The 22,241-nt window shown below is 38.3% G+C and overlaps 1 protein-coding gene across 1 annotated transcript; it reads left to right on the forward strand.

The window, feature by feature from the left end:
• Positions 1 to 3,681: 3,681 nt before the first annotated feature.
• LOC138876112 (uncharacterized) lies at positions 3,682 to 4,554 on the forward strand. The gene has a single exon (XM_070155008.1). It carries the CDS (start codon positions 3,682 to 3,684, stop codon positions 4,552 to 4,554), a length of 873 nt encoding a protein of 290 aa, XP_070011109.1.
• Positions 4,555 to 22,241: the final 17,687 nt, after the last annotated feature.

Below are 22,241 nucleotides of genomic sequence, written 5' to 3' on the forward strand. Positions count from 1 at the left end.
TCCGTATAAAGGGGTTCACCATTGACGAGTGCCAGACATTGAAGGATAAGATTCAGACATTGATTGATAACAAGGTCATACATGAAAAGGAAGCTGCACCCAACGTCCGTAACAATCCTCTTCTAGATCATAGGGGTGAAGGGATCAATGTGATACAAATTGATGAGGAGTGGGATCCTGAGGGATCAATTGGACTTAGCAAAAAGGGTGACGATCCTAAGAAGCCCGTAGTCACTCTCAATCCTATTATGGTCCAGGTATAACCGCCAGTTGAGGTTGAGGTAACCGCATCGGTTCCATTTAAGCTAGAAGTAACACCACCTGTAGCCACACCTATTCCATTTGAGGTAGAAATGGCCACACCTTTCACAATGACAGTAGCAACCATGCCTTCTTTCAAGTCCAACGCCATACCTTGGGATTATATTGCCAAAGCTAGGTGAAAGGGAAAAGCAAAGATGGAAGAATCTAGTGCCGCACAGTGAATGACCAGAACTAGAAGGATTTATACACCCGAAAATTTGGGAGGATCAAGCAAGGAGGCTGCTACCAAACAACCTATCATTGAAACTGGATCAGAAGATCTTTGGACGAAAGTACATGCGATAGAATAATCTGTCATCGATCATTTAAACAAGACCCCCACCCAGATATCCATCATGTCACTATTGCAAAATTCAGAGGCGCATAAGAATGCTCTGATGAAGATGTTGAATGAAGCTTATGTGCCCAACAATATCACCAATGGAGAGATGGTCAACATGGTAGGGCAAGTACTGGAGAGTCACAAGATCACCTTCTATGAGGATGAATTACCACCCGACGGACTAAGTCACAACAGTGCATTGCATATCACAGTACAATTCTTGGACAAATTCATTGCCAGGATCCTAATAGATGGGGGTTCAAGCCTCAACATTTGTCTATTGACTACTCTGAAAAGATTGGGCAAGGATTTCCATGAGATACGAGCAGGAAGTATGAACTTGAAAGCATTTGATGGGTCTCAAAGGGACACGATTGGGGAGATTAGCCTTTGTCAGCAGATGAGGCCAACTTGGTTCGATATTGAGTTCCAAGTACTGGACATATCAGCTACATACAATCTTCTATTAGGTAGACCTTTTATACATGCTGTTGGGGTTATGTCTACCACGCTACACCAGGCCGTGAAGTTCGAATGGAACCATCAGGAGGTAATCATTCACGGAGATAGAATTAACCCCATTTACAACAGTCAAACTATCCCGGTTATCAAGAATGGAAGAAGGTTGGGTGGAGAAACTTATCACCACATTGAACATGTCAACGCAATTGAGAAGGACAAGTGGTGGAGTAACAAAATAGAAAGCATACTGGCATGGTCTGGATATGAACCCGACAAAGGGCTTGGGAAGGAACTCCAGGGCATTACCAAACCGATACAGTTGAAACGTCATGGCATAACTTTTGGGTTGGGATATACATACACCTGTTAAGAATATGATGATTGGTCGCCTCTATGGCGTGGTCCTTATTACCCTCTCGAGCATCCAGTACCACACCTAAGTCAGACTTTTCACCAGGCCAATACAATATGGGGATCTGTAGAGGAAAAAGCTTTGGCTGGGTTGAGAAACTTATTCCTGGAAGTCGAGAATATGGATTGCAATGTGATAATTAAGGAGGAGGAGGAAGAAGGCCTCACCATTCAGACTATAGAGAAGGGAGCTGTTATCAAGAATTGAACTGCCACACCATCCCCGGCCCGCCGAGTCCCTAGGTAGCTTGGAAATTAGCCTGATTTGTTTTTATAGCCATGCTAGACATTTAAGATATTTTCAATAATTATTTTTTAAATACGCATTTTGTTTCGAAATAATTGCTCGAGTCATCGAGCCATACCTGTTTTGGATATTTTCAAATTTTAATTAACGCACTGCTTTTTAGTATTCATTATTATCTTTCACATTTTTTCTTCAGCGTTGTTATTACTTTCCCTAATGAACCAATGCCTGTAACATGTAAAGAGACAATGCAATATAAGGATAGTGACTCAGAAGAAGAAAATGAAATACCTGAGGAGGTTGTCAGAGAAGTTGAGAACTTTGAGAACAAACCTAAGTGCAACCTAGACGAAATCGAAGCAATCAATTTGGGAGACGCCGAAACCGTCAAGGAGACTCGCATAAGCATTCAGTTATCACTGTCACAGAAGGAAGAGTACATTCGTTTCCTGAAGGAATATGAGGATATCTTTGCATGGTCATATGATGACATGACCAATGTGAGCACATCCATAGTGGATCATAAGTTGCCTACCAATCCAATGTGTCCTCCGGTAAAGCAGAAACTCAAAAAGTTCAAACCAGATATGAGCCTGAAAATCAAGGAGGAAGTCGCTAAGCAAATCAAAGCCAAAGTCCTCAGGGTAGTTAAGTACCCAACCTGGTTAGACAATATTGTACCAGTCTCGAAGAAAGATGGGAACGTCAGGGTGTGTGTTGACTATTAGGATTTAAACAAAGCAAGTCCCAAGGACAATTTCCCACTACCAAATATACACATCCTAATCGACAATTGCTCCAAGCATGAACTCCAATCCTTTATAGACTATTTCACGGGTTATCACTAGATCTGGATGGACGAAGGAGACGCAGAGAAAACAACTTTCATTACATCGTGGGGAGTTTACTACTACAAGATGATGCCATTTGGTCTAAAGAATACTGGGGCTACTTATATGAGAGCCATGACAACCATCTTCCATAATATGAAACACAAGGAAATAGAGGTGTATGTTGACGACGTCATCATAAAATCCAACAAGGCCATAAATCACATAGAAGACTTGAGAAAGTTCTTTGACAGGCTAAGGAGGAACAATCTAAAACTGAACCCCGCAAAATGTGTATTCAAGGTTCCCGCAGGAAAGTTGTTGGGATTCATCGTCAGCTGCCGAGGAATCGAGTTGGACCCATCCAATGTTAAGGCTATCCAAGAATTTCCATCACCAAAGAGCAAAAAGGACTTGATGAACTTCCTAGGACGCCTCAACTATATCAGCCGCTTCATAGCACAGTCCACGGTAATATGTGAACCCATCTTCAAAATGTTGAGGAAAGATGCCGAAACTAGTTGGACCAAGGTTTGTCAGAAGGCTTTTGACAAAATCAAAGAATACCTGTCTACACTATCAGTTCTAGTCCCCCCCCCCCAAAGCTTGGGATACCTTTGCTACTCTATCTGTTCGTATTAGATGGAGCTTTTAGATCTGTTTTGGGACAACATGACGAGACAGGAAGAAATGAGCAAACTATATACTACTTGAGTAAGAAGTTCACACCTTACGAAGCATGATACTCTCTGCTGGAATGCACTTGCTATGCTTTGATCTGGACAACTCAAAAATTGAGGCATTACTTTTGTACCTATACCACATACCTCATATCCAGGATGGACCCTCTGAAGTACATCTTTCAGAAGCCCATACCAACCAGGAAGTTAGCCAAGTGGCAAATATTGTTAAGTAAGTTCGATATCATTTATGTAACTCAGAAGGCGGTCAAAGGACAAGCATTGGCAGACCATCTTGCTGAAAATCCTGTGGGAGGAGAATACGAACCATTAAAAATGTATTTTCCCAATGAATAAGTATCATTCGTTGGAGAGGACATTGCTGAAGCCTACGACGGTTGGAGAATGTTCTTCAATGGGGCTGCAAACTTCAAAGGAGTGGACATTGGAGCAGTTTTGGTATCAGAAACAGGCCAACATTACCTGGTATCCGCAAAGCTTAAGTATCCGTGCACCAACAATATGGCAGAATATGAGGCTTGCATTATGAGGCTTAATTTGGCCATCGATATGAATATACAAGAGTTGCTGGTAATTGGCAATTCAAATCTTCTAGTACATCAGGTTCAAGGAGAATGGGCTACGAAGAACACCAAGAAACTACCATACTTGTATCATGTGCGTGAATTGATGAAAAGATTCACAAAGATAGAATTTAAACATGTCCCCAGAATTCAAAATGAGTTCGCAAACGCACTGGCCACCTTGTCATCAATGATACAACATCCAGATAAGAATTTCATCGATCACATCCCAGTGAGGATCCATAATCAACTAGCTTACTGTGCTCATGTTGAAGAAGAAACGGACAAAAAACCTTGGTTCCACGACATCAAAGATTATTTGGCAAAAGGAAAATATCCAGAACAGGCAAACCATACTCGGAAACGTACACTGCGGAGGTTGTCCAATCATTTCTTCCGAAACAGAGGGACCCTGTATAGAAGAACTCCTGATCTGGGGTTGTTAAGGTGTGTTGATGCAAATGAGGCTTCCAAATTGCTTGAGGAAATATATGCTGGAACTTGCGGACCACATATGAACGGTTTAGTTCTAGCTAAGAAGATACTCAGAGCTGGATGCTTTTGGATGACCATGGAAACAGATTGCATTCGGTACGTCCAAAAATGCCACCAATGCCAGGTACATACAAACATGATAAAGGTACCACCAAACAAGCTTAATGCAACAAGTGCACCTTGGACTTTTGTTGTCTAGGGAATGGATCTCATCGGTTCGATCGAGCCCACTTATTCAAACGTGCACCGGTTCATTTTAGTGGCTATCGACTATTTCACAAAATGGGTAGAGGCTGCATCTTACAAAGTTGTAACCAAGAAAGTTGTCACAGATTTTGTCAAGGATCGTATTATTTGCCGATTCGGGGTTTCCGAGTCCGTTATCACTGATAATGCCGCCAATCTCAACAGTGATTTGATGAAAGCCATACTTCAAAATCAAGCACAAAAACTCTACAACATACATGCCTCAAATGAATGGAGTTGTGGAAGCTGCCAACAAGAACATCAAGAAGATACTAAGGAAGATGGTAGAAAATAACAGACAATGGCACGAGAAGTTACCCATTCCCCTATTGGGGTACCGCACTACGGTCCCCACATCAGCTGGGGCAACACCCTATTTATTGATTTATGGTACCGAAGCTGTCATTCCAGCTGAAGTAGAAATTCCTTCTTTAAGGATCATACAGGAAACCGAACTCAACGATGCAGAATGGATAAGGAGCCGCTATGAGCAACTAGCACTCATAGACGGAAAAAAATGAATGCAGTATGTCATTGTCAGCTTTATCAGAATAGAATGTCCAAAGCTTTCAACTAAAGGGTCAGACTGAGAGAATTCACACCGGGGTAGCTGGTGCTGAAGTGGATATTTCCACATCAGGATGAAGCCAAAGGGAAATTTTCACCCAACTAGCAATATCCTTACATGTTTCACCGAGTACTAATAGGAGGAACACTCATACTTGCAAAAATGGACAGAAAAGTTTGGTCAAAACCTATCAATTCAGATGCAGTCAAGAGATACTATGCTTAGATTGTTTGCATTCATTCATCTGATGTAAATGAACTACGCTTGACCTGATTCCCATTTAAGAGGGGATACGTAGGCAACCCTGTGAGTTCGGTCATATCTTAATAAAATCTTCATTTTCCCTTAGAACCAGAAACTGGGGCAGAATTTTTAGGACCATCCCTCAAAATTCTGGAACAAGTCCAGCCGACGCCATTATATGCCAGAAAATTAGAAATCGGTTAAGTAACTGGGGTAGAATTTTGATAAGGATTCTCAAAATTCCGAAGCAGATATGTGAGCACGTGATTTTTGTTTACACGACAATTACTCCAAAAGAAATCAAAAAATAATAATAAATTATCTTTGTGTATAATTTTGTGAATTTGCTTGGCATTTTTGTAGTTTTTATCTGTTATTGTTTAGTTTTATCAATTGAAAATACAAAAATATATGTCGCGCATAAAGTTGGGTTCTTGTTCTTTAATTTAATCGTATTTGGTTTTGAATGAATAAAAAATCACAAAAAATATTTGTCTTTGTTAATTTTGTCATTTTTATCGTTTAAAGGTTGATATTTGTTTAATTAATATATGATATTGTGTGTTAATTATTACTAAAAATCAATTGGCGTCTTGTGATATAATTTTGATTTTTATATTTTTTATAACATATTTTTAGAATTTTTGTAAATTCGGATTTTTATTATAAATGGGAAAAGAAAATAAATAAGTTTAAATTGGATAAAATTGGGGTTGGGCCATTTCAAATTGGACCCAAATCGGGCCCAAAGCATTTGTTTTGCCCGGTCTAGATCAGTTGACCTCAGGGACGCCCATACGACGTCGTCTTGATCATCCTTGATCTGGGCCGTTGATCTCGGAATGATCAACGGCAAGATCACATCTCCATACCCACGTTTTAACCCGACCCGTCTCACCCAGAGACCCATCGGTCTCACTTAACCCATACGACGTCGTTTCCATTTAAGCTGATCAATCCAGGCCATCGATCGTTGATGATCTAATGGCCTAGATTAATTTTCCTCCTAACTATATAAACCCAATCCCTTACCCCACGCCCCCTAAGCTAGACCCCCCCTCCCTTATCTTCGTGTCTTTTCAGAGACTGAACCAAAACCCCTTAGAACCCTAGCACTTCCCTCCTTTCCCTCACCGTAAACCCGGCGGCAACGATGCCGGTGACCACCAGACTAACACCCCTAGTACAGTTCGACCCCCTGAACACGGATCTACAAACCATGGGTCTCGAATCTTCCCCCACCGTCTCGAATCTTCGTTTGAAGATTCGAGCCAAACCCCAACCTATGCCAAACCCCTCCAAATCCATACCAGGTACCCCCCTGACCTCCCTCGTGACCAAACCAAGCTTGGTTTGGTCCAAATCTAACCAGAAAACCCCAAGTCCCAAATCAGGCCCAAGAACCCTAGAAATCCGGAATCTGAGGGTTTTGTCCAATTAAACGAGAAGGTTGCGGTCTAATAGACCTTAATCGAAGTGTTCTCAGTTGAGAACACTTCGATTAAAGTCCGTTCAACCCCAAAAGAGGTTCAATTCAAAATCCGAGACAGGGTCATCTGATTTTCAATTCTTTAAGGTATTTCTTTTTCTTTTCCGTGTCAGTTCCATGTTGTTTGTTTTGTTAATGTTTGTTCATGTGCTTAAATGTCAGTTCGATTTGTTTTCATTTTGTGTCGACTATCCTGTCCATCTCACCCAGATCTTTATTTGGTCGAATTTGTTTCTGTGTGTTTATTGCGTGTAATTACAGTTTGTGTAATCGAGTCGAATAAACTCTGTCGATCAGTTAAGTTTTCCACAAATCCCCGTGCCTATCAATATAAAATCATATATGTGCTTGTTCAAGTTTGGTTATCTGCTATTGATTGTGCGTGTTGTAAGTCACATAGTCGATTCGATATATGTCGTCGATTAGTTTCAGCTTTGAATGGTAATAATTTGACGCACATTGTTTGATTTCTGCTGAAGCATTGTTTGAATCCAATTACGAATTGAGTATAGCTGCTTATAGTTTGTAAGTTTGAATCAAGAACCACTTAAGGATTGGTTATAGCTGCAATTTTAATGAAAATTTCAGAGCTTAAGTTAAGTGGACTGCCAGTTTGAGTATGGGTTGAACCATTAGAGTAGTCTATAGTGCAAATACACCCTGGCTGACATCTTTATAGATGAGAAGTCAGGTGTAAGATGAGTTTAATAATAAAAGGCTGAAGATGCACATGAGAATAGTAGTGGAACCTGCTGTACAGTAGGGTATCCACTGCCTTTTTGAATTTCAGCAGATTTAAAGTAGAAAAAACCCATGCCTAGACATTCCTAAGTGGAAATGACAGCCATTAGGAGTTGTTTTTAGGCCCTGGGCAGTTTGTCATTGGGGGGGGGGGACTTATTTTCTATAGGGATATAAAAGGGACAACCAAGAGTAAAATGACGATCAGAAAAATAGAGGGGTTTTGGGCAAAGAGTTGTGATAACATTCACACAAGAAAAAGTTCTAAGAATCAGAAAATAAAAGGGGAAGAGGGCAGAACATCAAAGGGGAACTGTAGGAAAAAACAGTAGAGAGTTTGATATAACATTTTGAGAGATCAGGAGTTTTAAAAACAGAATGAGAAGGTTTTTTTTTTGGAACCAAAAGAAACTTGAGAACAAAGAAGATGTTGAAAATTCTGCTTTTCTTCACCTTTCTTTGTTTTGAAATCAGCATTACCTGTTTGTGCTATTCGGAACTTGGGGCCCTTTCTTCGAGTTCCCAAAACCTTTTCTGCTTGGTCCTCAATTGAGTTTTCCGAAGTTTGTTTTAGCTTGGATTTTGAGCACTGTTTCCATCGGTTGTAGCTGAATTCTTTCACTAGGTGTCATTCTGCTTATTTCACTGCTTGAAACTGTTGCTGTTGTTGTTTGTTTCTAATCACTGCTGCTGCACTAATCACTCCCTTCTCCTCTTATGTCCAACATCCAGGTACACACTATCATTTCACACTGATATAACAGTAAAGTTGAGCATGAAATGAAAGATGCGAAAGAGTTTAATCATTTGCCGTTTGTACTTGCAGTTTTATAAAATGTTGTTAGATTTGTGTAATTCTTTAGTTTGTAGCTCAATAGAAAATGCATTAGGTAGTTTGTACTTAATTGAAACTTAGTTTGTTTAATACTGTGATATATAGTTTGTTTAGTTGTATATATGATATAGTTATGTAATTTGTAGAATGTACAAGTAGTTAGTATATTGATAATTAGACTTCATCTCTAGTCATGTTTTGTACATATAGGGCAGATTGCTTTTAACCTGGCCAAACGCAATATAGCTTTTAATCATTTGAGTTAACTCTGTCAAAATCAGACTCCATTAGGCAGTTTATAGGACAATGTTCGAATCCCATTAGTAGCATCCTCTAGTAGTTAATTCCATTAATCTAGTTTAAATAAGTTAGTTTAAATTCAACTTGAAGAATGTTTAGCGTGAGTTTAGAATTTTATTAATCTTGTATGCAATTTTCTTTATTAAATTAAAAGCATGTTCGCTCATGGAATAACGCATGAAACAATTCCCCGCCTCATAAATAATTAATCCGATATTTAATAAGAGGCCGGAGTTGGCCAAGCATGTAATTTAATTAGCATGTATTTTCTTTCTTTCATTTTTAGAGACAAACATAATAGAAAATGTAGTCGCTGTAGGTTTATCCTTTCAAAAAATGAGACGAGCCTCGCCAAATAAAAATGCAAATCGTGGGGCCCTCGATAATTGGTCATAATAAAATACTTAGAATTTGGGATGGGCCGTTTAGCAAATTTTTACGGCCTTCCTCAAAGATAATAACGCGTTAGACTTTTTAGGCGCGATTTTTAATTAAATTACATTTTTCAATTCGGTTGCGCATTTATGTGACCCAAATTCAAATCTCAACGGAGTCGGAATGTATTAACAACCACGAGCGCATTGATTGTGACGTGGTTCAAAATGCATTTTCACGACGTTGCAATTCCAAAAAAATAAATAATAATAAAAGCGGTTTAAATATAATAAAAGCACACAAGTTATAACATGTATTTAAAATCAGATATTTAGCCATTATAACAATTTAAGCGACCGTGCTAGAACCACGGGATTCGGGGGTGCCTAACACCTTCCCTCGGATCAACAGAATTCCTTACCTAGAATTTCTGGTTCGCAGACTTCATTTGGAAAGTCAAATATTTTCCTCGAATTGGGATTCAAGATAAACCGGTGACTTGGGACACCAAAAGCCAAACCTTCCCGAGTGGCGACTCTGAAATAAATAAATAATCCCATTTCGAATATTGTCACTTAAATTGGAAAAACTCCCTCGCGCATTTTACCCTTCGGGGCGGGCACGCAAAAAGGAGGTGTGACAAGATCCAACAAACTTCATTGCATGCAGAACGGACAAAGGATCAAACTGGGGCACCCTCAAAATTCTGGTGCAAGGAAGTCGCAATGTCTCTAAAAGTGTTACGATCATTAGTTCATCTAATTTACTTGATATTATATATCACTATGTTTTCTAAAATAACTCTATTTCATCAATAAGTGCATATTTTGGAAAACTTTATTTCTATGGCCGCTAGGTGTTACCCAGGGTAACTCAAATTGGGCCTCCAAAACAGAGCAAAGCAAAGCAAGCAGACAAGGACACAAACCAATCCCCCCTACAAAACTCACGATTTTTCTTTGAATGCAGGCACAGTAAGCATAACAGTTGTATTCGCAAATATACACATATCAAAGTCACTATCCTCATAAAAATCAGGCCATCCCACGTAAATATATCTCCAGCTAAGAAATTTTTTATTCCTATCTGCTACTTGTTCACTACATAAGGCTAAGCATTGACTTCTTTTTTCATGAGCCTAAGCCCTGTCTCAAATCTTGCATGAGGATAAGCCCTGCCTCCACATTTGCATAAGGCTAAGCATTGCCTTCTCTCTTCATGAGACTAATCCCTGTCTCAAATCTTGCATGAGGCTAAGCCCTACCTCTATCTCAAATCTTGCATGAGGCTAAGCCGTACCTCCACATTTGCATAAGGTTAAGCATTACCTTCTCTCTGCATGAGACTAAGCCATGTCTCAAATCTTGCATGAGGCTAAACCCTGCCTCCACATTTGCATAAGGCTAAGCACTGCCTTCTCTTTGCATAAGACTAAGCCTTGTCTCGATTCTTGCATGAGGCTAAGCCCTGCCTCTATATTTGCATAAGGCTAAGCACCGCTTTCTCTTTGCATGAGACTAAGCCTTGTCTCAAATCGTGCATGAGGCTAAGCCCTGCCTCCCTATTTGCATAAGGCTAAGCACTGCCTTCTCCTCGCATGAGACTAAGCCTTGTCTCAAATCTTGCATGAGGCTACGCTCTGCCTACTTATTTACATAATGCTAAGCACTGCCTTCTCTTTGCATGAGACTAAGCCTTGTCTCAAGTCTTGCATGAGGCTAAGTCTTGCCTCCATATTTGCATAAAGCTAGGAACTGCCTTCTCATGGGACTAAGCATTGTCTCCCCTTGCATAAGTGTTGCTCTATTCTAAGCTTTGCATTATCTTCTTCTCTCGGGGCTAAGCTCTGCCCCCAAACTTTGCACGAGGCTAAGCGTTTCCTTGTTATTACCTTTGGTATCATGCCTCTACACTTCATGGGCTGATGTATAGCCAATTTGTCCAAAGGCGTCATAGTCCGAAGGTATCATCCTCATAGCCTGAAGACACCATGTCATGGCCTGAGGATATCTCAATACCGCACATCATTATTCAAAGGCGTCATGGTTCAGAGGCACCATTTCATGGCCCGAGAACATCATTTCATGGCCTGTGAATCCCCTATCTCATGATTCATGGCCCAGGATGTCATGGTCTAAGGACGCCATCCTCTCTGTCCAAAGACAACCTTCATGGTCCAAAGGGAATTTGCATCATGTTTAAATTCTTGCAATAATCTATATACTCGTATGCATCGTGTTTTATGTTTTGCAGGTAACCCAGGAAGTAACCGTTCTTAAAACAGGAGCAACCTTCGCTCCAGTTTCCGCTCGTACCACTTGCACTCTGCCATTTAACTGATTCTCATCAATCACCTGCCTTTACTCTGTGACTGTTCGGATATCTGCCCTATGATTCGTCCGTTACAATTCAGATTTGCCTTCACAATTACGCACAAACCCATCCAATACTACCCTTCACAAAAGAATCTTCTCCGAAACATACTACCATTCCTATCACAATTCCATCGATTTCATTCACCGGTGGGTCCAGAACTACACATGGCCTGATTCCTGTAAAATCGGGGATATGTAAGCAGCTCAGAGACTAGGGTGCGACCTATATTTTTCAAAACACCTCCATTCGGTCAAAATCGACCATCATTTTTTTACCCGACAACTCTTTCATCCTTCCCGAGTAAAGAGGGCCAGCTATTGATACCCAATTTTTCCCTCATATTTTTAATATGCATACATACTTTCAAGATATTGTATATGTATTTACCAAACATGCACAAGTATTTTTAAATTTTTTATAATTTTAAAGGCTTTAAATCAATTTATTTCAACATTTTTTTTTACACATATCCAATAATTATCCCTCATATCTTTTTTTATGATGATTTAATCATATAAATTTGTCATTTATGCCCATATAGTACTTAAATATTTTAATTGTATTTTATTATAATTACATTTGGATTTTTAAGGCTAGAATTGCACATTTTGCAATAATAGCCCATATATATGCAAAATTATATTATCTATATAGAAAATAATTTTTGTATTTTTATGATGTTAAGTAATTGTTTAAATCATTTTCATGCATAAATGATATTTTTATATTTATTAGTCACTTTTATAATTATTTATTTATTAAATGTTGGATATTTAAAAACTAGCCCTAAATTACTCCTATTTTCGGACCTAAAACTACCCAATACACAATCCCAACACATTCACACCAGCCCAATAGCTTCTGAGCCTAATCCAAACAACCCCTTATTAAAACCAGGTCGATACCCGTTTTATACAACCCGCCCCGCTAATCTTCAATCCCAGCCGTTGATCTCTCAAGATCAATGACTCCCATTCACTCTTCCCTTTTAATTAAACATTCCTAACCCCAATCCCCCATTTCTTTACCATCCCCCTCCTTCAAAATCTCTCATCTCTCACCTATTCTCCTCTCAAAACCCAAGCGACGTAACCCTAATCCCCCATTTGATTCCAACCAATATGTAATCAATCAAAGATTCCCTTACCTTGTTGAGCCTATCTCACCCCTGGATACTCGATTATGGTATTATTTAGTAATTTTCCTGACATGGAAAGCTAATCTCCCTAATTTCGGACCAAATCTGGTTTGAATCTTTCCTCTTTCTTCATCTATGTTCGTTCCTCATCTTTTGGGTGTAAATCTCCGAGATTTTCTTTAATATCTTGTTTACCCTAAGGTTGAGGTTTAGATCATTCAAGATCTGTTAATATTTCATTATTATTTTGTGAAAATATCAGTTGTGTTTTCGCATGTCTATCCATGAGTATTTTTCGTGATTTTTGTTAAAAGGTTTTCCGTTTAATTTTACTTACCCTAAATTAGGACCCAGATCTTTTTAGATCTGTCAAGGTTCCGTAATTTTGAGTATTTTTCGTTAATGTTTCGTTTATCTATGTGTATCTATGCTATTTCTATAGTTGTTTCTTTAAAATAATTTATTCTCCCTAAAATTAGGGTTTCAGATATTTCTAGATCTATTTCGACTTTCAATTTCTTAACTACTTTCTTTAGTAGTGTTGTTTATATGTCTCTATGCATTCCATTATAACTCTTTGCTTCTTTCTTTAAATTTTGGGGTTTTGATTCTCCAGAATCAGACCAAGTCTGTTCGATTATGGTTTTCTTTAAGATTCTCCTTTCTACATTATGTACCTTATTTTACTGTTGATTTTTTGGTTTTGCTGAAATTAAGGTTTTTTGAAATCTTTTACTAAAACTCCAGTCTTTCCTTTCATGTATGATACTAATACTTTCTTATATTGATCGATTTACCTGTTCTTACCTTATTTGGACCAATGTCTGATTAATAATTTATGCTACTTCCCTTTGACTTAACCTTACTGGCCTAATTTTATGTTCTAGTTATTTAAGTCGACTTCTACTTGATTCCGGAACTATTCCTTACCTTATTTGGCTTTTGATTGAGCCCATTAACTAATGCTAGCCTGATTTTACGCCTGATAATTTACCTAAAATGATTGTTAATTGATTTTTAATATCTTATTTGTGTGTGATTGGTTCATTACCTTATGTGTTCTACTCTATTGCATGCTATAAAATCCTTTCCCTTCTCCCTTTCAGAAAAAACTTGAACTCTCTTATTTTTCACTACAAACTTAAGCTCTCTCCCTTACTTCTGTGCTAAGTGGCTATTATTTGGCCGGCTGAAAGCCAAGGCCAAGCTATTTTGGAACCTACCTATTTCTGTATATTTTTTTTCTCCTTTACTGGTATGTGTTAACTCTTGCTATTCTATCCTGTTCTATGTGCCTATTTGGTAGTTTATTTCAAACCGCATCATGTTTCTGTGTGATCTATGATTCCTGTTTACTCCATTGTCAATTGACCTATTTCAGTTCATGTTACCTCATTCTGTGTAATAGTTTATTTTGACTTCAACATGTTCTCTGTTACTGCTTTTCTCAACTGGCATGCTTTAGTCACTCTACTCAAGCCTATGTGCTTATTAGTTTAAGATTTTAGCATAATTCCGTTTTCTATTTGACTATGTGATTTCACTTAGTGACAATGTTAAACTAAGTTACCTTCAACATGAAACACTGACTAATTCAGTTGTATGTTCCTTATTCCGACTATTGTTAGATACTGCAAGCATGTAATATATGGCTAATCCTGTCTGTTAGTTCAGGTACCCTTGCTTTGTGATTGCTTTAAGTATTAGTATGGGTATGCAGCCTGAATCAACACCAATTTAGTTAGATTATAGGTTGAACATGATTTTGTTTGGGCAGTTTTGTTACTATCTTGTATACACTGGTTTCTGAATATGACCCCTTACCCTGCTTTTTGAAATTAGTTGTCTTTCGAACATGTTCTCCCTTTACCCTCTACATACTAGATTTTAAACTTCTACTCTTAGTTATCTAAGTTCCTACCACCCCCAGTGTGAGCACTGCCTAGGGTCCTTGAGACTCCTCTGAATTCTGACATATTGGGGCTGGTCTTCCAATCGTTTATAAATTGTTTCTATGAGTGTGGTCCTGGTGTGAGCATTGCCCGGGGTCTCTGAGGCTATTGGGAACTTTGACACACTAGGAGCCCAATTTTATATGCTATGGATGGATTACCATTATGCTCCAAATTTGCTATGTTTTAAGGCCTGGTTCCCAGGTTCATATTGGGCCTATGAAGGCTCCCTATAGCATAATAGATACTGTTATTTAATTTATGTAATTTGTGCTGTAATAAACAGATATAGGGTTATTAGTAAAAGCTGGGGGGTCTATCCTTATATCTTTGTTGAGATTGGGTAAAAATCATACCTATAGGACTTAGCTATGTTAATGTGGATACTGTTATAGTGTTTAGAGATCCTGCCTATAGGGATTTTATGATCAATGTGATTCTGTGCTGCACATCCACATGTTAAAAACCCTGCTTATAAAACTTTACGTTTAATTCTGCACATTAGAAATCATGTTTATAGGATCTGCACGTATTTTTGATTCAGTGTACATTAGTAACCATGTCTATAGGATCTTGTCTGTTTGAATAACCATTTTCCTGGCAATGTGCTTAAACAATTCTGCCTACGCATGAGTAATAGAGATCCTGTCTATAGGAACTAAAGTCACCTAGATACAATGCCTATAAGAAATAAGATAATAAATTCTGCATATAGTTATCATGCCTATAGGAAATATCAGTTTTGCGCTTAGATATCATGCTTATAGAAAATAAGCGTAAAAACAGTTTCAACACTTAGATATCATGCCTATAGGAAGTATGTATAAAAAACAAGTTTCTGTGTTTAAGTATCATATCTATAAGAAATAATGCTATAATCAGTTTCAGCACTTAGAAAGTATGCTTGTAGGATTAAAAGATAAAAATCTGTCTGTTAAAATCAGCAATTGGTTCATAGCTTAGATACCATGTCTATAGGGTTTTGCCCGATTATCACTTAGGCAAGCCTGTAGGTTAATCAAAATTCTGGGTCTGAAACTATGATTGCTTCTTTGAAATATGCCCAGATTAAGAGTATTAACCAAATCAGTAGGCAAACCGATAGGTATTAGCTTTAAGACTGCTGTATATTATGTTTTTGTGCTCATTTAGACATTCTGCCTATAGGATCCTAAAGTCATTTAAAATTGCTTTTCTGAATGGCGTGCATTAGTTTGTCTATTTGTGGAGGTTAACATGAGCCCACTTAATTGTTTCTCGTGTGAAAATCCTACTTGGCTTTTGTTTGTCGCTTAGTTTTCTCCTTTTAAACAACATAGGTGAGTCTACAACCGCCTTAAATAGAGGCCCTAAATACCTCCAGGGCTAGAGGTAAGGGACAAGTAGTGCACGCATAGGGTACGTATTGGATGTTATTAGAACGCTTAGGTAATAATCAAAATGGGGAGGGTAATTTGGTAGTAAAAGAAAATGATGACATGTGCGCTAATGCTATGTGTAGTACCCAAACTTAGGGACGATTACCAAGTATTGCACAAAAGTGATCCTATAGGCTAAAAAACCTAGGACCCCCTTTTCACTCCTTGTTCAAAAAAAGTGATATCTATTTGTTTAAATTGCTTTATTTCCTTTTAAGACTAATTCGCTTAAATTGAGTTTGGCCTGGACGCACCATTGTGGACCTCGAAGGGTGTCTAACACCTTTCCCTCAAGGTAATTTCGAGTCCTTACCCAATCTCTGGTAATGTAAACTAGTTCATGAGTTATTTGCTTTAGGTGCCCTAACACACCTTAATCCTTTAGGTGGCGGCTCTTCAAATCTCTTACCCAATTCCCAAAAGGAAAGGAGTTGTCCCCGAAATGTCGAAACCCGGACACCGCGAGGAAAAAGGGGCGCGACAGTCATTAGTCAATAACCGTAGATTCTTAGTTAATTGTAGTTTTTTATCTCATAATTCTCAACTGTTGATTATCTTGGATAGCAACCAAGCTATAAACTACAAAAATATTGGTTAACTCCAATCCCGGTGGATACAATATTATATTATACTATATTTGACAAGCGAGCATATTTAAGTGTGTATTTTGCGCTCACAAATTTTGGCGTCGTTGTCGGGCATTGGAAATCAATGGTGTTTGAAATAGTTTTTGGTGCTAATTCAGGAATTACGAACTATTTGTTTTCTTTTTTTCTTTTCTTTATTAGTTAACTTCTTTTCAAGATTTGTTTTGTAGAACCTAGCAAGTTGGATAAGATATTGTAGATATTGAACTCTAAATGTTATGAAGATGGAGTATAAGCAGCCTAAAAAATAGTTGAAGAGTTAGCAACTGAATATTATCAGCGGTCTGCTATGTGTTTTAAATGCGGTGAAAATAATCTATGGGTTGATTGTCAAGAAGGTATGTATTCTTCCTATGGTTCGTATTTTGAGCAGTCTCACTCTGTTTCTAGTCCATACATATATGAGGATTCATATGGGCACAATCTTGACTCTAGTGGGGGTGAATACCTTTATTATAACCTGAATGGAAGCAAAGTGAGACAACCACCTCAAGGGGAGAATGGTAGTTTAGAAAACCTTGTGTATAAGTTCATAAATAAGGTGGAAGAGAGATTTACACAAGATGATGAAACCATTAACAACCTAACAATGCAAGTAAGTCAAATAATAAGTACACTTTCTGAAAGCTCTTTGCATTGTGATGGTGAATATTTGGAGGAGATACCCTGCGAGAATGAGCCTAATCAAGAGGATGAGCGTCTATAGAGAGAGATTTACACGGTACAAGAAGACTCTGATTCAACTGAGATGACCGAGAGTAAGGCTATGGTTGAGTGTGAAGCAATGAAAAAAGAGTTCAGACTCCCATCCACATTTTCACATCTGCAACATATAGCAGAATAGAATGAGAAACAAATGGTCTTGGACATGCTAGAGAAATACTCACTTGACTTTTCATCTTTGTTTTCTTATTCTAACCTTGATCATGTGAATTTTATTTTTGGAGATTTACAATAATATGTATGGATTGATCATGTGAAAGAATGCAGGAACAAGTTGAGGATAATCATGAACGAGTAAATCACCATTCAAGATGAGGACAAGAAAAAAAAGAAATGAGCGGGTCTTGCAGGTATTCTCAAAAGACTTGAGTTTAATGAGCTCCATAAAGAATCCCAAGGAGTGAAAAGGAGGAATGCATTCAGAATTAAGGGTGGAGTTCATAAGTATTCGGAAAAGAAGAAAATTTAGGGAAGTTTTCTTTACCTTATGCTTTTTAATTGTGTATCATGAGGGCATGCCACAACTTAAAGTGTGGGGTGGGGGATATTTGTATGTTGTATGTATATTAGTCTTAGTTTTTGTTTGTTAGTTTTAGTAGTTTGATAGAAAAATTGAAAAAAAATCATAAAACTTTTAAAATTTTCAATTTTTCCCGAGGATAGATATTATTTGAAAGGATTCTTGGGGGATTAAAGTTGAAATAAATAAACAAAAAGATTTTCTTTTGTTAGGTAGTGTAATAACTCCCCCTTGATTTTTATGGACGCGGTTCTTTTCCAAGAGTTTTATTTGAACCGGGTGTATTTAGTTTTTATTTTTTTAGGAGTAGGAAACCTTGTGCTATGTTTTGAATTGAATCAATATATCTTGACTCTATTATACCTTGATAATAGTGAGTGCTTTTTTTTTGGTTATCCGCTAAGCAAGCGCCTAGGGCTGATTTTTTATTAATAAAAGAAAAAAGAAAAATACAACAATTAGGAAAAGCATAAATAAGGGGGACAATAACACCGTTAGTGTTACCCATATACCTTGGCTATATAATCACTCCTCTGCGCCTCACACTGCCTTATGATGACAACCTCATGTAGAGGATTCATGGTGTAGCTGTCGGCAACGTCTCACAAGGGCACATAATCTCATAGCCGTATGGATAATTTCCAAAAGCATAAGACTAAGGCAACACAACTCGGGCTAAACCTTACCTTACTAATCCTATTGAGGCAAAGAAAAGGCCTCACCTACTAGCAAGCATGTAAAAAATAAGAACTTGAACGGACCAAATATTCAATGATCATCACAAAGTTTATAACATACTCTGTGATGATATTACTGTGAGCACATGATTTTTGCTTCACGAAAATTACTCCAAAAAGAAATCAAAAATAAAACAAATTTCATCTGTGTACAATTGTGAGAATTTGCATGATGTTTGGTAATTATTTTGTCCGCAAATATTTACCCTTGTTGTGATTAATTAAAAAATACGAAAATACATGTTGCACGCACCTTCAAGATTTCAGTGTACGTCTTGGAATTAATTGAGTCACGTTTTATGGAAAGAAAGAAAGTTACAAAATATACGGTTTGTTGCGTTTTGTCAGTCATGTGTGCCGTTATGTAATTTTGTGCTAAATTAATTAAATGTTTAACCTTGTGTGACAATTGTTGTTAAAGATTAATAGTGTTAGGATAATTTTGGTTTTACACATTATTTTAGAATTTTTTGTTGATTATTAATTAAAAGAAGAAAAGAAAAAGAGTTGGAAAAACAAAAACTCGGATTGGGCCCAAAATAATCAGGCCCAAAGCCAATACATAGACCCAGTCCAAATGCCTTTGTGCCCGGACACTGGGACGACGTCGTTTTGCCCTTTTAATCGGAGCCGTTGGTTTAAATCAATCCAACGGCCATGATCTCATCTCCCTTACCCATGCCTTGAACCCGACCCGTTGCCTGGATTCGAACCGACCCCCCCACTTAACCAAACGACACCGTATGGATGAGCCCCCCTAATCCTGGATATCGATCCTGATTGATCCAGCGGCCAGGATTAAACCACCCACCCCATATATAAACTCAAACCCTTACCCCACGTCCCCATCCGAACACCCCCCCTTCATCGTCCCAAAACCCAAACCCAAACCCAGACCTCCCAAACCCTAGCCTCCCTAAGCTTCCTTCGCCTGAAACCCGGCGGCATCTACGCCGCCGGTCACCCCTCTAACACCATAGCACCTCCTACACTCCCTGAACCCAAATCTGTTACCCCCTTGCCTCGAATCATCTCCCTTCATAACGAATCTTGATTTGAAGATTCGAGCAAAACCCCGATCTACACCAACCCACCCCAGATTCACACCAGCCATTATCCTAGCCTTACTCATGACCAAACCAAGCTTGGTTTGGTCCGAATCTACCCACAAATCCCCAAACCCCAAATCTGACTGTTCGAACCCTAGAACACAAGAAATTTTGGAGTCCGACCAGATCAAACGGATAGTTGGGGTCTAATAGACTTTAATCGAAGTGTTCTCGGTTGAGAATACCTCGATTAAGGTCTGTTCGACCTCAAATGGGCAAATCCAGTTCGGGCTTGGGTCGTCTGTGTTTAAGTTTCCAGAGTGAGTTCCTTTTCTCTCTTCTATTTTTGTTTAAATGTTGTTTAGGTTTGTCAGCATGTTTGTTTGGTTTATTTGGTATTTCTGATATTTTCTCCAATTTGTTCTCCATCTTCATAAGACCTTTTATTCGGTCGATTGTTATTCTGTTTATGGTTGAATACGTATAGTGATATACATATTTCAATTTGAATAATATCGTTGAATCAATAATGCCTGTAGTTTCCCTATGTCGTGCAAAATTGTCAAAGACAGTTGATGTCCTATTCGTGTTGTTTGTTTGGTCGACTGTTTGTTCTATGTTATAATTAGTTTAGTCGATTAGATAAACGTCGTCGATTAGTTTATAAAACTGAATGTTCAAATATTCTGATTCATATAGGTTCGTATGACTGATCGAATCATTTACGTTAGCTGTTTGTCTGACATTATCTGGGAATGGATTGTAGCTACACTATAATAGCTAGAACTCAGTTTGGGGCAGCTTGAATTCGAACTTGCAGAAGTTCAAAATGTCCTACTGCTGCAGTGGGGTAATACAGTAACAATTAGGAGCTAACAGGGGTAGTTTGGGGTGTGAAAAGAGCAGAAATGAGTAGTTTAAGATGGGCTGACAATAGGGTACTAAAATACCATTAAACTAATACAATAGTGGGGAACCAAACTTGGTAGCATGGGGGTAATTAAAAGTTATAGGTTGTCCATGCCTTTGGGCAGAAAGCACATGCTAAGGGGCTGTCAGGAGGATGAGCATTGGGCATTTTTTTAGTTTTAAGGAGTTATGGGCAGAATGTGAGGGCTGGGGTAAACAAGGCAGTAGGGCTGGCCTGTATTTAGCCTATAAATAGGTTCATTTGAGGGAAGAAAGGGGGTTAGACATCAAAGGATAAAAAGAAAAAGGTTACACATCAGAGTTGAAGGGGGGGGGGAATCAAAAATTAAGGGCTGGACAATTTTAAGTGTTGAGAGTTAAAAGAGTGCTGGAGTTCTGAACATAACAAGCAGAAATCACTGTGTTTCTGCACCTGCTTTCTTTCTCTGTTTGGTCTGGTTTGGCTGGGCACAATGCTGGGTTTCAGTTTAGATCTCATAGTTTCTTACTTGCTAAAAACTGTTTCAGTTGAATGTCTTGGTTCTCTGTTTGGATTGAAAGTCCACTGGTTGTTGCTGTTGGGTTTTCTGAAATTTCTGCTGGATTTTCAGTTAAGTTGCTGCTGAGTTTTGGTCTATTATTGGGCTATCCCCGTTGCTGCTGTTGCTGCGTTGCTGCATACTGCCCCGCTGATCATTCCTCTTTTTCTTTTGCTTTCCTATGCCAGGTACATGACTGATACACTGTCAATGTAAGCTGAAATTTGAAGCTTGAATACAAAGAAAATTGGAAGAGTTGAAGTTATTCTGAATCAGCTTAGAAATGTACTGAAAAATAGTTTGTCAGCATGATAATTTACTTTCCCTAATAGAACTATGTAGTTAGCTGTGATATAATTGAACTTTTATGCATGTCATTTAGTTGGAAAACCCTGTGTGTTGCTTATAATTGAAAGTGATTAATGTTGTAGCAGCCATGTTCTATTAGTGTCTTATTGTTTTGTCAAGAAGCATGTTAGGTACCCAATAGTTCCTGCTTTAAACAAATGGCCTGTTTTAAGTTGGTAGGAATATGGCTTGATTAAGGCAAATAGTACGTTTCATTTCAGTTCCCCCCCATTGTTTATAAATGTCAAACATATATCAAACACATTGAATAGGCCCAATTGGAATAAGGGTGGCCCATGCCGAGTTTAATTTTATGCACATTAGGCCTGGGCCCGTAATATCTAAACAACTGCCCAAATACGCGTTCATGTTCGGATTTCTCAAATCATATTAGGAACCCGACTATAACTAACTTGTGAGCATGTAAATAAAGTTAAACCGCTCTTTTTCTCTCATTGTTAAAAATAAACCCAATAGAAAACCTTAGCCACCTCTAGGATTGCCCTTTTAATAATAAGAATGAGATGAGCCTCGCCAAATAAAAATGCAAAAATTGCGAGGCCCTCAGTAAATATTTGCTTTAAAATTGCTTAGATTCCGGGACGGGCCGTTTAGCAAGTTTCACGGCCCTACCCAAAATAATGATACGTTAGTCGCTTTAGGCGCGTATTTAATAAATTACATTCTTAAACTCGGGTGCACATTTATGTGACCCAAATCCAAATCTCAGCGG

This window comes from Nicotiana sylvestris, chromosome 8 (assembly GCF_000393655.2).
Source record: "Nicotiana sylvestris chromosome 8, ASM39365v2, whole genome shotgun sequence".
NCBI lineage: Eukaryota > Viridiplantae > Streptophyta > Magnoliopsida > Solanales > Solanaceae > Nicotiana > Nicotiana sylvestris.